This window comes from Sardina pilchardus, chromosome 2 (genome assembly GCF_963854185.1).
Source record: "Sardina pilchardus chromosome 2, fSarPil1.1, whole genome shotgun sequence".
Taxonomy (NCBI): Eukaryota; Metazoa; Chordata; class Actinopteri; order Clupeiformes; family Clupeidae; genus Sardina; species Sardina pilchardus.
In genome coordinates, this window is record NC_084995.1 from 31,275,821 (window position 1) to 31,290,208 (window position 14,388).

Here is a 14,388-nt window from a genome sequence, read left to right on the forward strand (position 1 = left end):
GCGGAGGGTAAACACAACGGCGGAGGGAGCGTGGAGGGAGCGCGGTGCGGCGCGGCGCTGCGCTGTTTCGCTCCGTTCCCCAGGCCACGGGGGCCGTGGGGCCACACAGCAGGATGGGGCGAGACCAAACGAGACGAAGCGGGAACGCGGCGAGCGAAAGCTCGAGACTCCTTTCATGTACAAATATGCCCCCACCAGCAGAAATGGCAGCCTAGTTTTGGGGACCTAAATTAGTGCAGATGTGTTGCAAACGTGCGTGTTGGTTTTTTTCCCTATCCCTGTGTGGATATTTTGGCTGTATTTTGTCCAACCGTCATGCCATGTGTGAACACATAAACAGCAAAACACTTTAGTCTGAGACGCAGTGAGGCTGCAGATTTCGTTCCACTTCACGGACACATAGCTCATTTTAAGCTGCCTCTATATACATATTCAACACCCTTTTTTTTATACCCTTCACACACCGCGTAGTATTTTGAGTCTTGTTTATTTTCTGCTGTAATCCAAGCGTCATTGAGAGACAGGATTCTCTAATGTTGCACACTCTCGGGAATGTATGCACCCCCCCCACCACCCACCCCCCCTTGGCACTGCAAACATGCTTTGAGCCACTGACGCCATCCCTAACTCAGTCCCCCTGGGTTACCCATGATCCAGGCTCGCAGTCAGTCGCTCCGCACCCAAACGGATCGGGGCTGACAGACATATCCTGTGGGTACGCTGAGCACCATGGCGTACAAGTTTAGAGCGAGCGTGTTGACAGAGCGCTAGCTAGCTCGTCGGAATTCAGTTCGGTCCCTTTTCAACAAAATAGTCAAATAAACAACCAGAATAAATAAATATATAAATATATAAATAAATAAAACGGCAAAAAGCTGAGCCACTGGGGGGGGGGGGGATCGGGAGGGAGAAGAATGAGCACAAAAGCAGGGGCCTCCGGGTGTCTCTCGTCCCGGCGTCCTTATTGAGATCTCACAGAGGGACGAGGCGCTGGCAGATCTCACCACGTTATCGCTTCACATCACAAACCAGGCGCACTTCCTTTGTCGCCCGGCGCCCACCACGCGCGCGGCCTCAATGTGTGAAAAAAGGGGCGAAGAGGGTCACTGTTTACCTGACGGAGCCGTACACTGAAGCATCACCACACACACACACACATCTATCCTCCTCAGGAACACACACACACACACACAGCGAGTAGAGTCCAGGCGACGGACTGCCAGGGTTGGCGCTGGAGATGCCACCTTATGCCTATTAACAGCATCGGTCTCCAGCGCCCGGGGGGTCATGTGAAGGTCGCCCGCGTCAGTCCTCCCCCCCCCCGTCAGGACGAGTCCAGCGAGGCGTCCATCAGTGAGCTGTGAGGGGGGGCGTGGGGTCGGGAGATGGTGTGGGGGGTGGGGGGGGAGGCATCTGAGCGTGGGCACACTGTTCAGGGGATGTCGTGTGCAATCTGACCACAGTCTGACCACTGAGCTCACTAGTCAAATCTTTGGCCTGGGAGCCACTCTGTCCCACCACTCCTGTCTCGGGGGAGGAGAGGGGAGGGGGGTGCACAGAAGGTCATTTTGGGCCGGCAATGGTGGGCTGCTCGGTGTACCAGTGCGTCGCTGGGTCGGGCAGGGCGCTGCCCATGGGGAGCGCGATGAAGGGCGGACACGTGCCCCCGCTCCCGCCGGCGCTGCCCCCCACGCTGGGCATGCCCACCACGGGGCCCGGGTAGGAGGGGTGGTGGTGGTGGTGGTGCGGGCCCACCAGGCCCTCGGTCCGGCCGATGTGGATCTCGTCCTCCTCGGTCTCGCCGGTGGTCTTGCGGTACACCGGGTTGTCGAAGTTCATGCTCTTGGTGCTCTTGCTCTGCCAGTTGCGCCACACCAGGTAGACGCCGGCGCACACCACGCCGAACACCACTGTGGCAACGATAGGAACTGCATGCGTTTACCACACAGCCGCCCAGGGAGATGGAGGAGTGGGGGTGGGGAGGGGGGGAGGGAGCAGGAGGGATGAAGCGTTAAAATGGTCACACAGCGGTGGAAGGACACAGTCAACCAGACATAGGAGACGCACGTCTCATCCAGGCAGGGCAGAATGAAGACTCACCCGAAAACTTCAATATCAACAAAATAAATTGCTAGAAGTAGCTCTTATTTACAGTATAGCAGTAGTATAACTAACAAACAAACACACAGTATAAATATATATCTCTTGTTGTGTATATACACACAGGCCCTCCATTCCTTCTCATACATACCGGCTCTCCATATATATATACACACACACATATATGGAAAGCCATCTACATTCCCATTAGTCAGCATTTGTCACAGTCCTCAAAGTTGTGCAGCTTCATTCTGCCCAAACTAATGAGACTTGGAGGAAAGGCGGCAGGGCAGAGGGAGGGAGGGAGGGAGAGAGAGAGAGAGGGAGGGCAGAGGGAAGGAGAGAGGGAGAGAGAGAGGGAGAGAGAGAGAGAGAGAGAGAGGGGGAGAGGACATGGGAGTGGAGAAGGGAAAGAAGAGGAGGAAAAGGCACGAGGAGCAATATACACAAGACTCCATGTCATGTCATTTATCAACCAAACAACATGGATGACTGATGCTGATGGGATGATTCTTACATAAATATATACCGTGATGTGGACAGTCCTGTGCAACTCCCTATGCCCTTTGCTAACTGTTAATAATTTACAGTTCAGAATCAGATAGAGTTGGAGTACTTCAGGTCCTCCAAACATACACAAATATTTGTATAGGATGGTCACTTTAAAGTCTGCCTTCAGTGTCTGGATTAAATAGATTAAACTATTAGCTCACACACAAACATATTGTGTGTGCGCTCGCTCATAGTGCATAATTATGATAATATACTGCTGATCCTTGCGTTTTCCTTTTTTGAAGTCATTGCCCATATGTACATGCAAAGTTAAAACTGTATATCTAATTTACACTGACTGTCCACCTCATCCATGAAATTGACCAGATGGTCCAGAGTGAACTGTAAAATGGGTCTGACTTGAGTGTCACTGAGATGGTTTCAAAGGCTGACAACATCTCCAACACACAGTTAAGTTGTATGAGCACAACAATGTGAACAGATAGATTGGCCATACACTGATGAATTCCACTCTCCCCACACAAATAAACATGTATGTGAAAACACACACAATCTCTCTCTCTCTCTCGCTCTCTCTTTCTCTCTCTCTCTCTCACACACACACACACACACACACACACACACACACACACACACACACACACACACACACACACACACACACACACACACACACACACACACACACACAAACACCTCATCACACTCCTCTGACAACCAAACACATACAAACAAAACCCTTGTGGACTTGCAGAGTGAATGGGCAACACACCACCAGGGTTATAAATAGTACAGGAGACAGCAGTGGCGGCTGCAGCCCCTCCGAGGAGAGGAGCGGAGAGGAGAGGAGAGAGAAGAGGCACACGTACCTATGGGAATAACAATGCCCAGCACCGCCACCGTCAGATTGTTGCCAAGGAGAAACAGCTCATTGCCAGCTACCAGGAGAAAAAAAAGCAAGCACAGACAATAGAAAAAGAAAGAGAGAAAGATAGAGAGAGAGAGAGAGAGAGAGAGAGAGAGAGAGAGAGAGATGAGATACCATTCACCTCTACTCCATTAAAATGTGAACAGCAGAAACTGGTGATATTTTTGTTACCGGGCAAGCAATTCTGTCTAAAACAACACATAAGACATATTTGGAAAAAAGACAGAATATAAACAACAAACAATAAAAGGATAATGCATGCAATCCTACTGAATATCAACCAAAATATAATGCAAATACCAATGACTGACATATTAATAATACTACATTGATAATTTGCATTAAAATGCATTAGCTTTTGTGCCAAGACAGTACATACAGCACATATATGAATATATATCTTGAATTTCCCCTTGGGGATCAATAAAGTCTATCTATCTATCTATCTATCTATATGCTAAATAATATTATTGTATTTAAAATGTTCCCATTTATTCATTCCATAACAGGGTATGTGGCAGCTAAAGCCCATCTGTGTCATTTCACACCCACAGGAAGAGTTGCGAATGGCCGAGGGGCAGAGGCTGGACCCAGTGGCGTGGGACATGTCTGCAAGGACACACCAAACTGCAGCGTAATGGCAGTGTCTCTGACCAAGTGTGTCTGACACACACAGCACACTCCGCCGTCCACTGTGAGTGGAAGTGCCCAGAGGGAAGAGTCCAGGCCGGGCTAGCTTCTGTGCTGTGCTGTGTCAGCCACTGGGCCTGATTGCGGTAATCATTAATCAGCATGGCAGAACTCATCAGTAGTGCCACTTAGGGCGGAGATCTTATCTATTCTTATGCATACAGTATATACTGTACAGCGTTACATCCATACTATGCCGATCTGATTTCATACATGATTAAATTAAACTCCAAGAGCCACATCAGTTTAACAAGGGAAGCAGATGTAGAACAGCAGGGCTACAACCCTCCCTATATACTGCACCTTAGGATAACGGAAAGGGTTCTCAATGCGTTCTCACGACCATCTGGGACAGCGTCACTGTTACCAGGCAAAACCTCAACTCTTTGTCTCCTTCCAAAACAACATTTGTGCAACTGGACCCTCTGATGTGAGGGCTCAATGAAAACTGACCAGGGATGGAAATAGCACCAGCCACCAGCCAAATGCTGGTAAAATGTGAGAGTGGCTGGTAGATTTCAGACACAAAGTCATATCTTAACATTGAGTGGCTGGTTAATTTCACCAGAGATCTGCTATTGGCTGATAGATTGTCACATTTTCAAATTTTAATTTCCACCCCTGAAACGGACCCATCAGACAGATCAGGAGAGGACCTCACCGTGATGGGACAGGTTGCTGATCTCCCCGGGGACGGTGGGGACGGCTCCCACGGAGGCGTTGCGGCTGCTGCTGCCGCCGCTGCTGCTGCTGCTGGGCTGCAGTGTCCAGTTGGACGGTGGCTGGGCATCGGCCATGCTGGTGATGGGGGGCGCAGGTGTGAGGCCAGTCAGCGCGATCTCCGAGGTCGCCAACGCCGGGCCTCTGGGGCCGGTGGAGTTTGGTGGAACGACGGATGCCGTTTCCATGGCGACGGTCATGGATGTGTTGAACGTCGCCGTGGAGTTGGAGTCTTGGGCAGATGGTGTAGCTGCGGAAAGGGGATCACAGTGATGACACTTTGTTGTTCAGAAACAGATGTGTGCTTCGCTAAATAGGATACAAAGTGTTCAATGATTAATATGCTAACGGCTATACATGTTGTAGGTGGATTTTGTTTGTGTGTGTATGCTTGTGTTTATGTGTGTGTGTGTGTGAGAGTGTATGTATGTGTAAGTGCAGGTGTGTCTATGTGTATGCATGTGCATGTGTGTGTGAATAAATATGAGTGTGCGTGCGTGTGCGTGTGTGTGTGTGTGTGTGTGTGCGCGTGATCTGGCGGTGTTACCAGGGACACAGTGGCGCATATCTTCCCCCAGCTCCTCTCCGCGGGGGCAGGCGCAGGTGTACTTGGGCGAGTGCTCAGTAATCTGCGGCGCTTTCAGACACAGGAAGTCACAGCCGCCGTTCTCTACTCCACCCATGTTACAGCTGTCCACGCCTGCAGCACAGACCACACACACATATTACACAGGAAAAACAGGACTCTGGCTTCACAGAACCACTTCATATCTCTCTAAGGGAAAGAGATTAGAATGTGTTGCCTTAACACAAAGATATATAAATTATATACAGTATATATTTACTGCTATGAAATCAACTTCATTGCAAACATAGGTGTACAGTACATGTATACACATGTATGTAAATATGGTATGAAATGTGAATATAACCTTTTTCAAATATCGTTTTTTTGCCTTTATTGTGTCAGGATAGTGAAGATAGTAACAGGAAGTGAAGGGGAGAGACAGATGGGGTAGGATCAGGAAGTGACCTGGATCGGACTTCAACCCAGGGCCCATGGGTACAGTACATGGACCTGAGCGTGGTACAGGTGCTGTAGCTAATTGCACCACAGTGTCCCCCATGTCCTCATTTCTTAACCTGTGTTGCACAAACACACACACACACACACACACACACACACACACACACACACACACACACACACACACACACACACACACACACACACACACACACACACACACACACACACACACACACACACACACACACACACACACACACACACACACACACCTTTTGGCTGGCGGAGCTCATGCACCACCACTATGTCGTGAGGGTCGTTGAGGTTCTCGGCCAGGGCGGTCAGCTCTAGCCCAGTCAGCCGGTTGGCGCTGTACACGGCCTCCTTCTCACGGTCGGTCCAGTACACGCGATCCTGAACAGGAACACAAACAACCACTCAAATCCATTCCCCTGTGCTTGCTGCTGAAGCCTTGGCCCACACACCTGCGTTACCTTTTCAGAGTATTTTGGGCCTTTTTGTCTTTATAGGCCAGCGAGGAGTGACAGGAGGCGAGAGAGAGAAAGGCGCCCGTTTCAAACCACAATTTTAAACCACTAACTGTGTGAGTGGTAACCCATCACCACCACCACCTCCAATAAGAAGACACTAAAGCCACCAGCAGCAGCTTTTGCAGTTAACACTGCAAATAAATCTAACTAGATGTCCATGAAGAGAAAACTCTGGACAAGACCAAACTCCCTCTGTAAGTGTGTGAGTGTGTGTGTGTGTGTGTGTGTGTGTGTGTGAGTGACTGAGTGAGTGAGTTGGAGGGTGCGGATAAGAGACGGTTCAGCGGGTAATGCCGTGTGATGAGTGTGTGCAGGCACCATCGCCGGCTGACAAAGCTCTTGTCTAAAGACTTGCCATCTGATCTGACTCACGGCCAGGAGAAAAAAGCTCTGTCAGAGGGGGCATCAAGCAGATTCCGGCATCATCCGTCTTCCACAGTGGCGTGGAGTGAACAGTAATTGGGAGACTCAGAGAGGGCTTCCACTCTCTCTCTCTCTCTCTCTCTTTTTCTCTTTCTCTCTCTCTCTTTGTCAAAAACCACACATCCATGCCAAAAAGCTAGAAAATGGGAAAACGCTTTCTGCAAGCTACGCCAATTTGTTATTGCTGTTGTTCTTGTCTTTTTTGTTCAATCAATTTCTATCTCGACAAAGAGAAAATGCTGCTACACATAATGTACATGGTTGCGCCATAGAGGACCAAGACAGAACAGACCTGTGCATGTGTGTGCATGTGTGTATGTGTGCCTCTGTGTGTGAGAGCACATACTGCATGTGTGATATGAGTAATTGTATGCATGTATATGTGCGTATGTACGTGCATATGCACACATAGTGCATGTGAGTGTGTGTGCGTGTGTGTGTGTCATTTGTATATGTGTGTGCGCATGTGTGAACACAGCTGCATTCGTATGTAGGGAAGCATCCCTTGGGATCAGAGCTCCAATCTACCTCATGGAGTGGAAAAGGGGATTTTCAAAAGGGCAATGCACTGCTTCACTGCCTGACACACACAGAGTCAGGAGCTACACACTGCAATTACAGCAACTCCATTTTAAAAATAAACCACTTTGCCGGGAAAAAAAAACAAAAAACCCCCATTCTGTTGTAAAAAATGCTGTAGCACCATTAGGCTTAAATCCAATATTTTTGTGCACAATGGTGACACATAAGCTACTAGAAAAGTTCACCACACGTCAATCGCCATTCATGTTGATGAACAAAAAAAAACAAATGCACTCAAGGCTAAATTGAAATCCAATATAAACTGTGTGTGTGTGTGTTTACCCAAACAAACTGTGTGTGTGTGTATATATCTACTCATATAAATTGTGTTTGCGTATATGTGCACCAGTGTAGAGTCGGTCTCTGTGTGTGTGTTTATATGTGTACCCATGTGAATGCAATTGAACACAGAGTGCTGGAACTCATAATGTCTTGCAAGGTTGATTAAATAGCTATGCTAATGTTGTGAGCTGTGTGTCTGTGTGTGTGTGTGTGTGTGTGTGTGTGTGTGTGTGTGTGTGTGACAGAGAGAGAGAGAGAGAGAGAGAGAGGTATTGCTTGGGCTCTGAACAGGGGTAGCCAGGCTCAGGCTTCAGAAGTGCCAGCTCAGCAGCATGGCTCAGGCCAGCTCCACCCTCCACCCACCAGGGTCAGCCACAGGAATAAACAAATAGCCACTCTACACACAGCACGAGACTACAGCTACACAACACACACACACACACACACACACACACACACACACACACACACACACACACACACACACACACACACACACACACACACACACACACACACACACACACACACACACACAACCACCCAGACAATGGAGTAATGGAGGAATATCTGTGGTTGAGAAACACACACACACACACACACACACACACACGTCCTTACCTCAAAAACAGCGAGGGCGTATGGGTGACCCAGCCTCTCGGTCGAGGCCAGGACCACCCTGCGCTGAGCTCCACTCAGATCCACACTGCAGATGAGGTGCAGCTTGGAGTCTACCCAGTACAGACGCCTGCTCAAGAGATCTGCAGCACACACACACACACACACACACACACACACACACACACATAAACGGGTGCACACAAAAACACACACAATTGCAGAGTCTGACAGAACTGTCACAGCCGTTATATCGCAAGGAAAAGCGCCCCCGGCACCAGACCAGACTTAAAAACAAACAGGTTAAAGGAAAACAGTGACTCTAAATATTTAGGAAATTGAGACATACATCAAGAGACAGCTGTGCTCATGGACTCTATGGGTAAGGATATGACTCAGTGCACAGTATGAAGTCATGTCTTTTTTCTATGTATTTTGCACTGCTACTGAATTTACTGAATTTAAACATTTAGACATTTTCCAGAGAGAGGTCTGCACGAAAGTCTTCAGAATATAAAGAGGAATAGGAAAGTAACCGCTAACATTCAGCTAGTCATTGTTTAAATAAACTCCTGTTACTATGCAACCGAGAGGCAACAAAAGCAATGCCCCATGTTGCGTAGGAACAAAAAAGCTCCTTGACGGCTGAGTGACAGCTGAATGATAAGCGAGACACCATGTGGGAAGAGTCAATTAGAGGCCTTATCAAACGTTATTCCAAAAAAAACAGTTGTTCCAGCTCGCCTGCAGCCTTACCCAGAGTGATCCCGTTGGGCCACTCGATGCCCTCGGACACCAGGATCTGCCGGTCCACTCCGTTCATGCCCGCCTTCTCGATCTTGGCCCTGGTGCCCCAGTCGGACCAGTACATGAAGCTGTGGGGCAGCAGAGATGTCGGTCAGGGAGTGAACACACCAACGAAGAGAGGTGTACAGACACACCATCCCTGACAGTGTGTGGTACCTCCTTCAGTGTTGGAACACACCTATTCAGTGTTGGAACACACCTACTGTATTCAGTGTTGGAACACACCATTCCTTGTCACTGGGAATTGGTACATACAGTGGCATATATTCATGTGCAGTTACAGCTTGTGATGGAAAACATTATTATCATTGTCGTATGTGTGCTTGTGTAACGGGTGCTAGCTGGTTAGCTATGCTGTGGAACGTTGGTAAACCTCACTCCCCGACGCTTCAAGAGCGCTGCTGGCATGAAAGCTAGCCTGGGCTTTTAGCTGGATTGTTAGCGCGCTCGACTCCCGATCCGAGGTGCTGCTGTCTCGCGGGTTCGAGTCCGGGCGTGTGCAGGGCTGGACCGCGGTGGTTCCACACAACGCAGGTTACATTGGTGCCGTGACCCGGATCGGTAGTGAGGTTTAGGGGGGTGAGTGTAACGGGTGCTAACTGGTTAGCTATGCTGTGGAACGTTAGTAAACCTCACTCCCCGACGCTTCAAGAGCGCTGCTGGCATGAAAGCTAGTAGCCTGGGCTTTTAGCTGGATTGTTAGCGCGCTCGACTCCCGATCCGAGGTGCTGCTGTCTCGCGGGTTCGAGTCCGGGCGTGTGCAGGGCTGGACCGCGGTGGTTCCACACAACGCAGGTTACACTTGCAAGTTGTTGTGGACATAAATTGACCTTTGACCGCCGACACATATATCTGCAGCAGAATGTTCTAGTTGAGCTCACACCCAGAAACTTCTGCGTCTAGGTGTTAAATTAAAAGAGGAACTAACTGCAAAAGGTGTCTGGTAAACAAGTGTTGTAACCACTGTTGTGTATCTGATAAGCCATCGTCTGCTGAATAAAAAGACTTGCACTGCAAGGAGAAAGTCAGAGACTGTTTGGCAGAAAGGAGAATTCTCCTATTTCTGGGCACTCTCTCCTCTCCGCCAGAGTTAACGATACTACGTATTGTGGTTCTTGTGTCTTACTGTCGGGAAGATTTTCCACACACAGCTAATGCACAGGTCATCAGCAGCTATTTCAGGGTGAGTTTTTCTTTGAATTTCTCCGCTGTAGTTTTGTTACATAAGTGTGTGTTTTTGTCCTCCCTTGACCTCCTTTGTGATATTTTTGCACATATTTCTTGACATTTTTATGTGTGTGTAACCAGTGACCAAAAACCCTGAATTGGGCAAGAAGCTACTACATGCTGTGGGAAACAGTAGATCAAAGAACAGAGCTCTGTTCTAGAATCTTTGCAGTAAATGGAGTGAGGCTCCATCCAATGGTGCCGTTGCAGTTAGAGCTCAAGCCCACATCACCAGCTGTAACGACTAGTGCATTAGAGCACAGCCAGGCATTCGCTGCTGAAATGCTGCGCTACACACTCAGTCAGTCGCCCACTGTTTAGTGAGGGGACACAGAGGGCAGAGGGGTCTACGACATGATAGCATCTCTAGAGTAATTGGATTACATCAAGTGATTAGAATGGGGAAATATCCACTTCAAATCCACTGCAGGCTGCAGTAGCGTACTGATGTAGGGCCCTAATTGAAATGACTGGCAAACAGCCAAGTCTAAGGTCCAACTTAAACTAATTAGACAACTAGGAAAAATCGACTTGCTACTTGCTAACTTGCTCAATACTCCCACATGCCACGCACCACTGTAGCTTGAGTTCATGCTTGAGACATGCTTTGCCAATGGCCTGGATCTGCCCGTCATTTAAATACAAAAAAATGTCTTTTGTATAGCAGACCCGATGGGCATTCTGATATGAACGTACTGTAATGTTACAAGAGTTTGATTCCAAAACGCTATATATCCTTTTTAAAAAACATTAAAAAGTCATGTTATTTAATTGTGTATTTCAGGTTATATCAATAAAAATGCAGTTGTTTTGTTTTGATTGAGTAAAGATAAATCAACTAAACATAAACCAATACAGCTCCACTGTAATTACTTGCAAAACAAAATGTAAAAGAAATATTTATGAAAATTCATTAAAATGGTGGATATAGCGTTTTGGAACCAAACTCGTACAGTAGCTCGCAAGACCTAGCTGGCAACACCCAGTCACTCTAGTGTTGTGTGGTTGTTAGCTAGAAGGTCTGCGTTAAGGCTCTCATCTCATCTCACCCCCGGTCTGGGTCCACTACGATGGCCCGCGGTTCACTCAGGTCGGTGTCAATCAGAACTTTGCGCTTCGCTCCGTCGGCTGTCGCCACGGAGATGGACCTGTCGCCGGAGTCGGTCCAGTAGAGGTTGTGCTGGACCCAGTCCAGGGCCAGGCCCTCTGGAGAGTGCAGGGACGAGTCTATCAGCGTCAGCTGCCGGGAGGGGTCGCTGGCCTCGTGGATGTAGGCGCTGGGGTCACACACATTCACACACACACACACACACACACACACACACACACACACACACACACACACACGCATACACACACACACACACACACACACACACACACACACACACACACACACACACACACACACACACACACACACACACACAGATACACAAACAACCACAGATTACTCAGAAATTCAATGACAGCAATCCATAACTCAAGCAACAGACGCGCAGACACAGACAATAATGTATCTCTGCAGTCCTCTTGTCAAGGTAGAAACTGAGACAGATGGTGAACCTGATTTGAATGTAGAGAATGGAGCCCTTTTCCCTCCCCTGCATTCCCAGTGGTCACCCCACCCCAGGTCTCCACACATACAGAGTGCTATCAGCCAAAAGGGCTTTCAGCTCACACAGGCTAATGACTTTGCACTTTCACTCCACGGACTGGCACAGGCTGAATACTTTAATAGCAATCACTATTTCATTTTTTACAAACCCAGAGAGGTCTCTATTATTAGGAGGAAGTGCCCCCAATTAATGCAATCTCCTGAGCTCAAGGATCAGATTGGAGAAGAAGGACAATGTGACAATCAGAGCATTTAACTGCCCTGGAAGCCATGCAATTCTAGAGAACATGAGTATGGAATACCTTTGGGTCCTTAAAACAGAATCCCAATACTGGCCTCATCAGATTCTGAAGAGGCCTCCGTCAGTACACACACATCTGGTAAATTCAATTGCAGCAGGAGAAACAAAAGCAACATTGCTTCGCTATCAGTTGAACCATCAGCCGTTTCCAAACGCAGGCAAACGCGGACAAAAGTTCAGCGTCTGTGGTCACTGATGCCCGTGACGGGCAGCAGCAGCGGAGGCAGAACCGGCGGGTACCTGTAGATCCTCCGGTGGAAGCGGTCGCACCAGAACATCCGGTTGGAGGCCACGTCCACGTCCAGGGCCACGGCGTTCTTCTGCGTGGGCACCACCTGGGTGTAGTCTCGCTTCACCAGGTCGATGCGCCGGATCTCGTGACGGTTGGTAAACATCAGATACGGACTCTTTCCTGTCGAAAGGAACAAGCAACACAGTCAGGACCTTTTACTGTATTCTGTTCAAATGTTTTTTTTTTTTAAGTTTCTACAACTTGAGTACAAGCAGGCCGAAGTGCATGTGGGTTGACGCAGTGAAACACAAATACATGAAGTGCAAGTACATAAGTTCTGGCATGTACCAGCCTTAGAGCCATGAAGCATGACAGCGCTGCTCACAGTGTCACAGGTTCTCAGTGTTAGCGGGAGGAAGTGGACTCCAGTGTAGTGTTAAGGGGGAGCTGACAAGCCCTCCGATTTACTGTCCTCATATGAACATGCTGGTCTCCATAATGACCCACATTACTCAGTGGGTCTGCTCAGATCTCTCTCTCTCTGCCCGCTCCTCTCTATCTCTCTGCCCGTTCCTCTCTCTCTCTCTGCCCGCTCCTCTCTCTCTCTCTCTGCCCGCTCCTCTCTCTCTCTCTCTGCCCGCTCCTCTCTCTCTCAGCCCGCTCCTCTCTCTCTCAGCCCGCTCCTCTCTCTCTCTCCTCTCTCTCTCTCTCTGCCCGCTCCTCTCTCTCTCTGCCCGCTCCTCTCTCTCTCTGCCCGCTCCTCTCTCTCTCTCTGCCCGCTCCTCTCTGTGTCTGTCTGCTCTGCTCTGCTCTGCACTGCGCTGCCACCCATCCCAGCTCACCCTGCAGTAAATGACATCCGCCCGCCCACCCGCCGCTAAATACGACCACTTTAGCGGAGCCGTAATATCATTAAGGCAGCAGATATTGTAGCCGCCGGCACTGCTTCAATCAGCGCGTCTGGCTCGTCCCTGCCTAAATGAACAGAGTGTCCAATTTAATCTTGGCACGGATTCTTCTCTTTTTTTACCTTTTTGTCTTTTTTAAATTCCGTCCCCGCGGCACGCTCGTGCTCTCGCTGGAGAGGAGGCGTGAGGGGGGATGTGAATGCTCTCTCTCTGCTCTTACAGTCATCATGTGTTAGGCATGATTATGCTACTGTGGGCCCGACACACACACACTACACACACCACACGCTCAGACACACACACACACACACTCGCACACTCACACCCACGGATGAGTGGGATGAGCATGGACAGTGAAGCGAAGTTTGCAAAGAGCCCGTGGAGAGGTTAGGGAAGGGCCAGAGACACACGTGCGGTGCACACTTGGCAAATTGAGATTTACGTAACGCTAACAATCTGGCTCTCGAGCTCGGGCTCCGTTACAGACCGGACTTCTGAAGTTCAGCGTTATGCGCTTGAGCGCGCACCGAGATACGACTTTCGCTACGCTCTCTCCGCTCTCTCGGCTGTTGCCGTGGAAACGTGCCAGATGCTCGGCTGGAGCTGATAACGCCGGCACCGTCTCACCTTCGGCTTTGCAGGTCTTGCTGACGGGGTCCATCTCGTAACCCGGGTGACACTCGCACTTGAAGTCCCCCTTGAGGTTGACGCAGATCTGGCTGCAGGCGTCCGGGTTCTCACACTCGTCGATATCTGACCAGGGGAGAACGGGACGGAAACGAGAAGCAGATCGTAAGCAGGAGCATCAATGAGCGATGAATGTTGGACAAAAATATTTGCAGTTCTGAAATAAAACAT

General features: G+C 49.2%; 1 protein-coding gene across 1 annotated transcript in view; it reads right to left on the reverse strand.

Annotated features, from left to right (window-relative positions):
* Window positions 1–1,563: 1,563 nt before the first annotated feature.
* Window positions 1,564–14,388, reverse strand: part of LOC134099160 (low-density lipoprotein receptor-related protein 8-like) — a 50,611-nt gene continuing 37,786 nt past the window's right edge. Inside the window, exons 9-18 of the mRNA XM_062551955.1 lie at window positions 14,158–14,283; window positions 12,631–12,802; window positions 11,521–11,748; window positions 9,194–9,312; window positions 8,441–8,580; window positions 6,254–6,395; window positions 5,486–5,651; window positions 4,893–5,221; window positions 3,483–3,551; window positions 1,564–1,928 (exon numbers count right to left, since the gene is read on the reverse strand). Of these exons, the coding sequence (XP_062407939.1) occupies window positions 1,564–1,928; window positions 3,483–3,551; window positions 4,893–5,221; window positions 5,486–5,651; window positions 6,254–6,395; window positions 8,441–8,580; window positions 9,194–9,312; window positions 11,521–11,748; window positions 12,631–12,802; window positions 14,158–14,283 (1,856 nt within the window). The remainder of the gene's footprint in view (window positions 1,929–3,482; window positions 3,552–4,892; window positions 5,222–5,485; window positions 5,652–6,253; window positions 6,396–8,440; window positions 8,581–9,193; window positions 9,313–11,520; window positions 11,749–12,630; window positions 12,803–14,157; window positions 14,284–14,388) is intronic.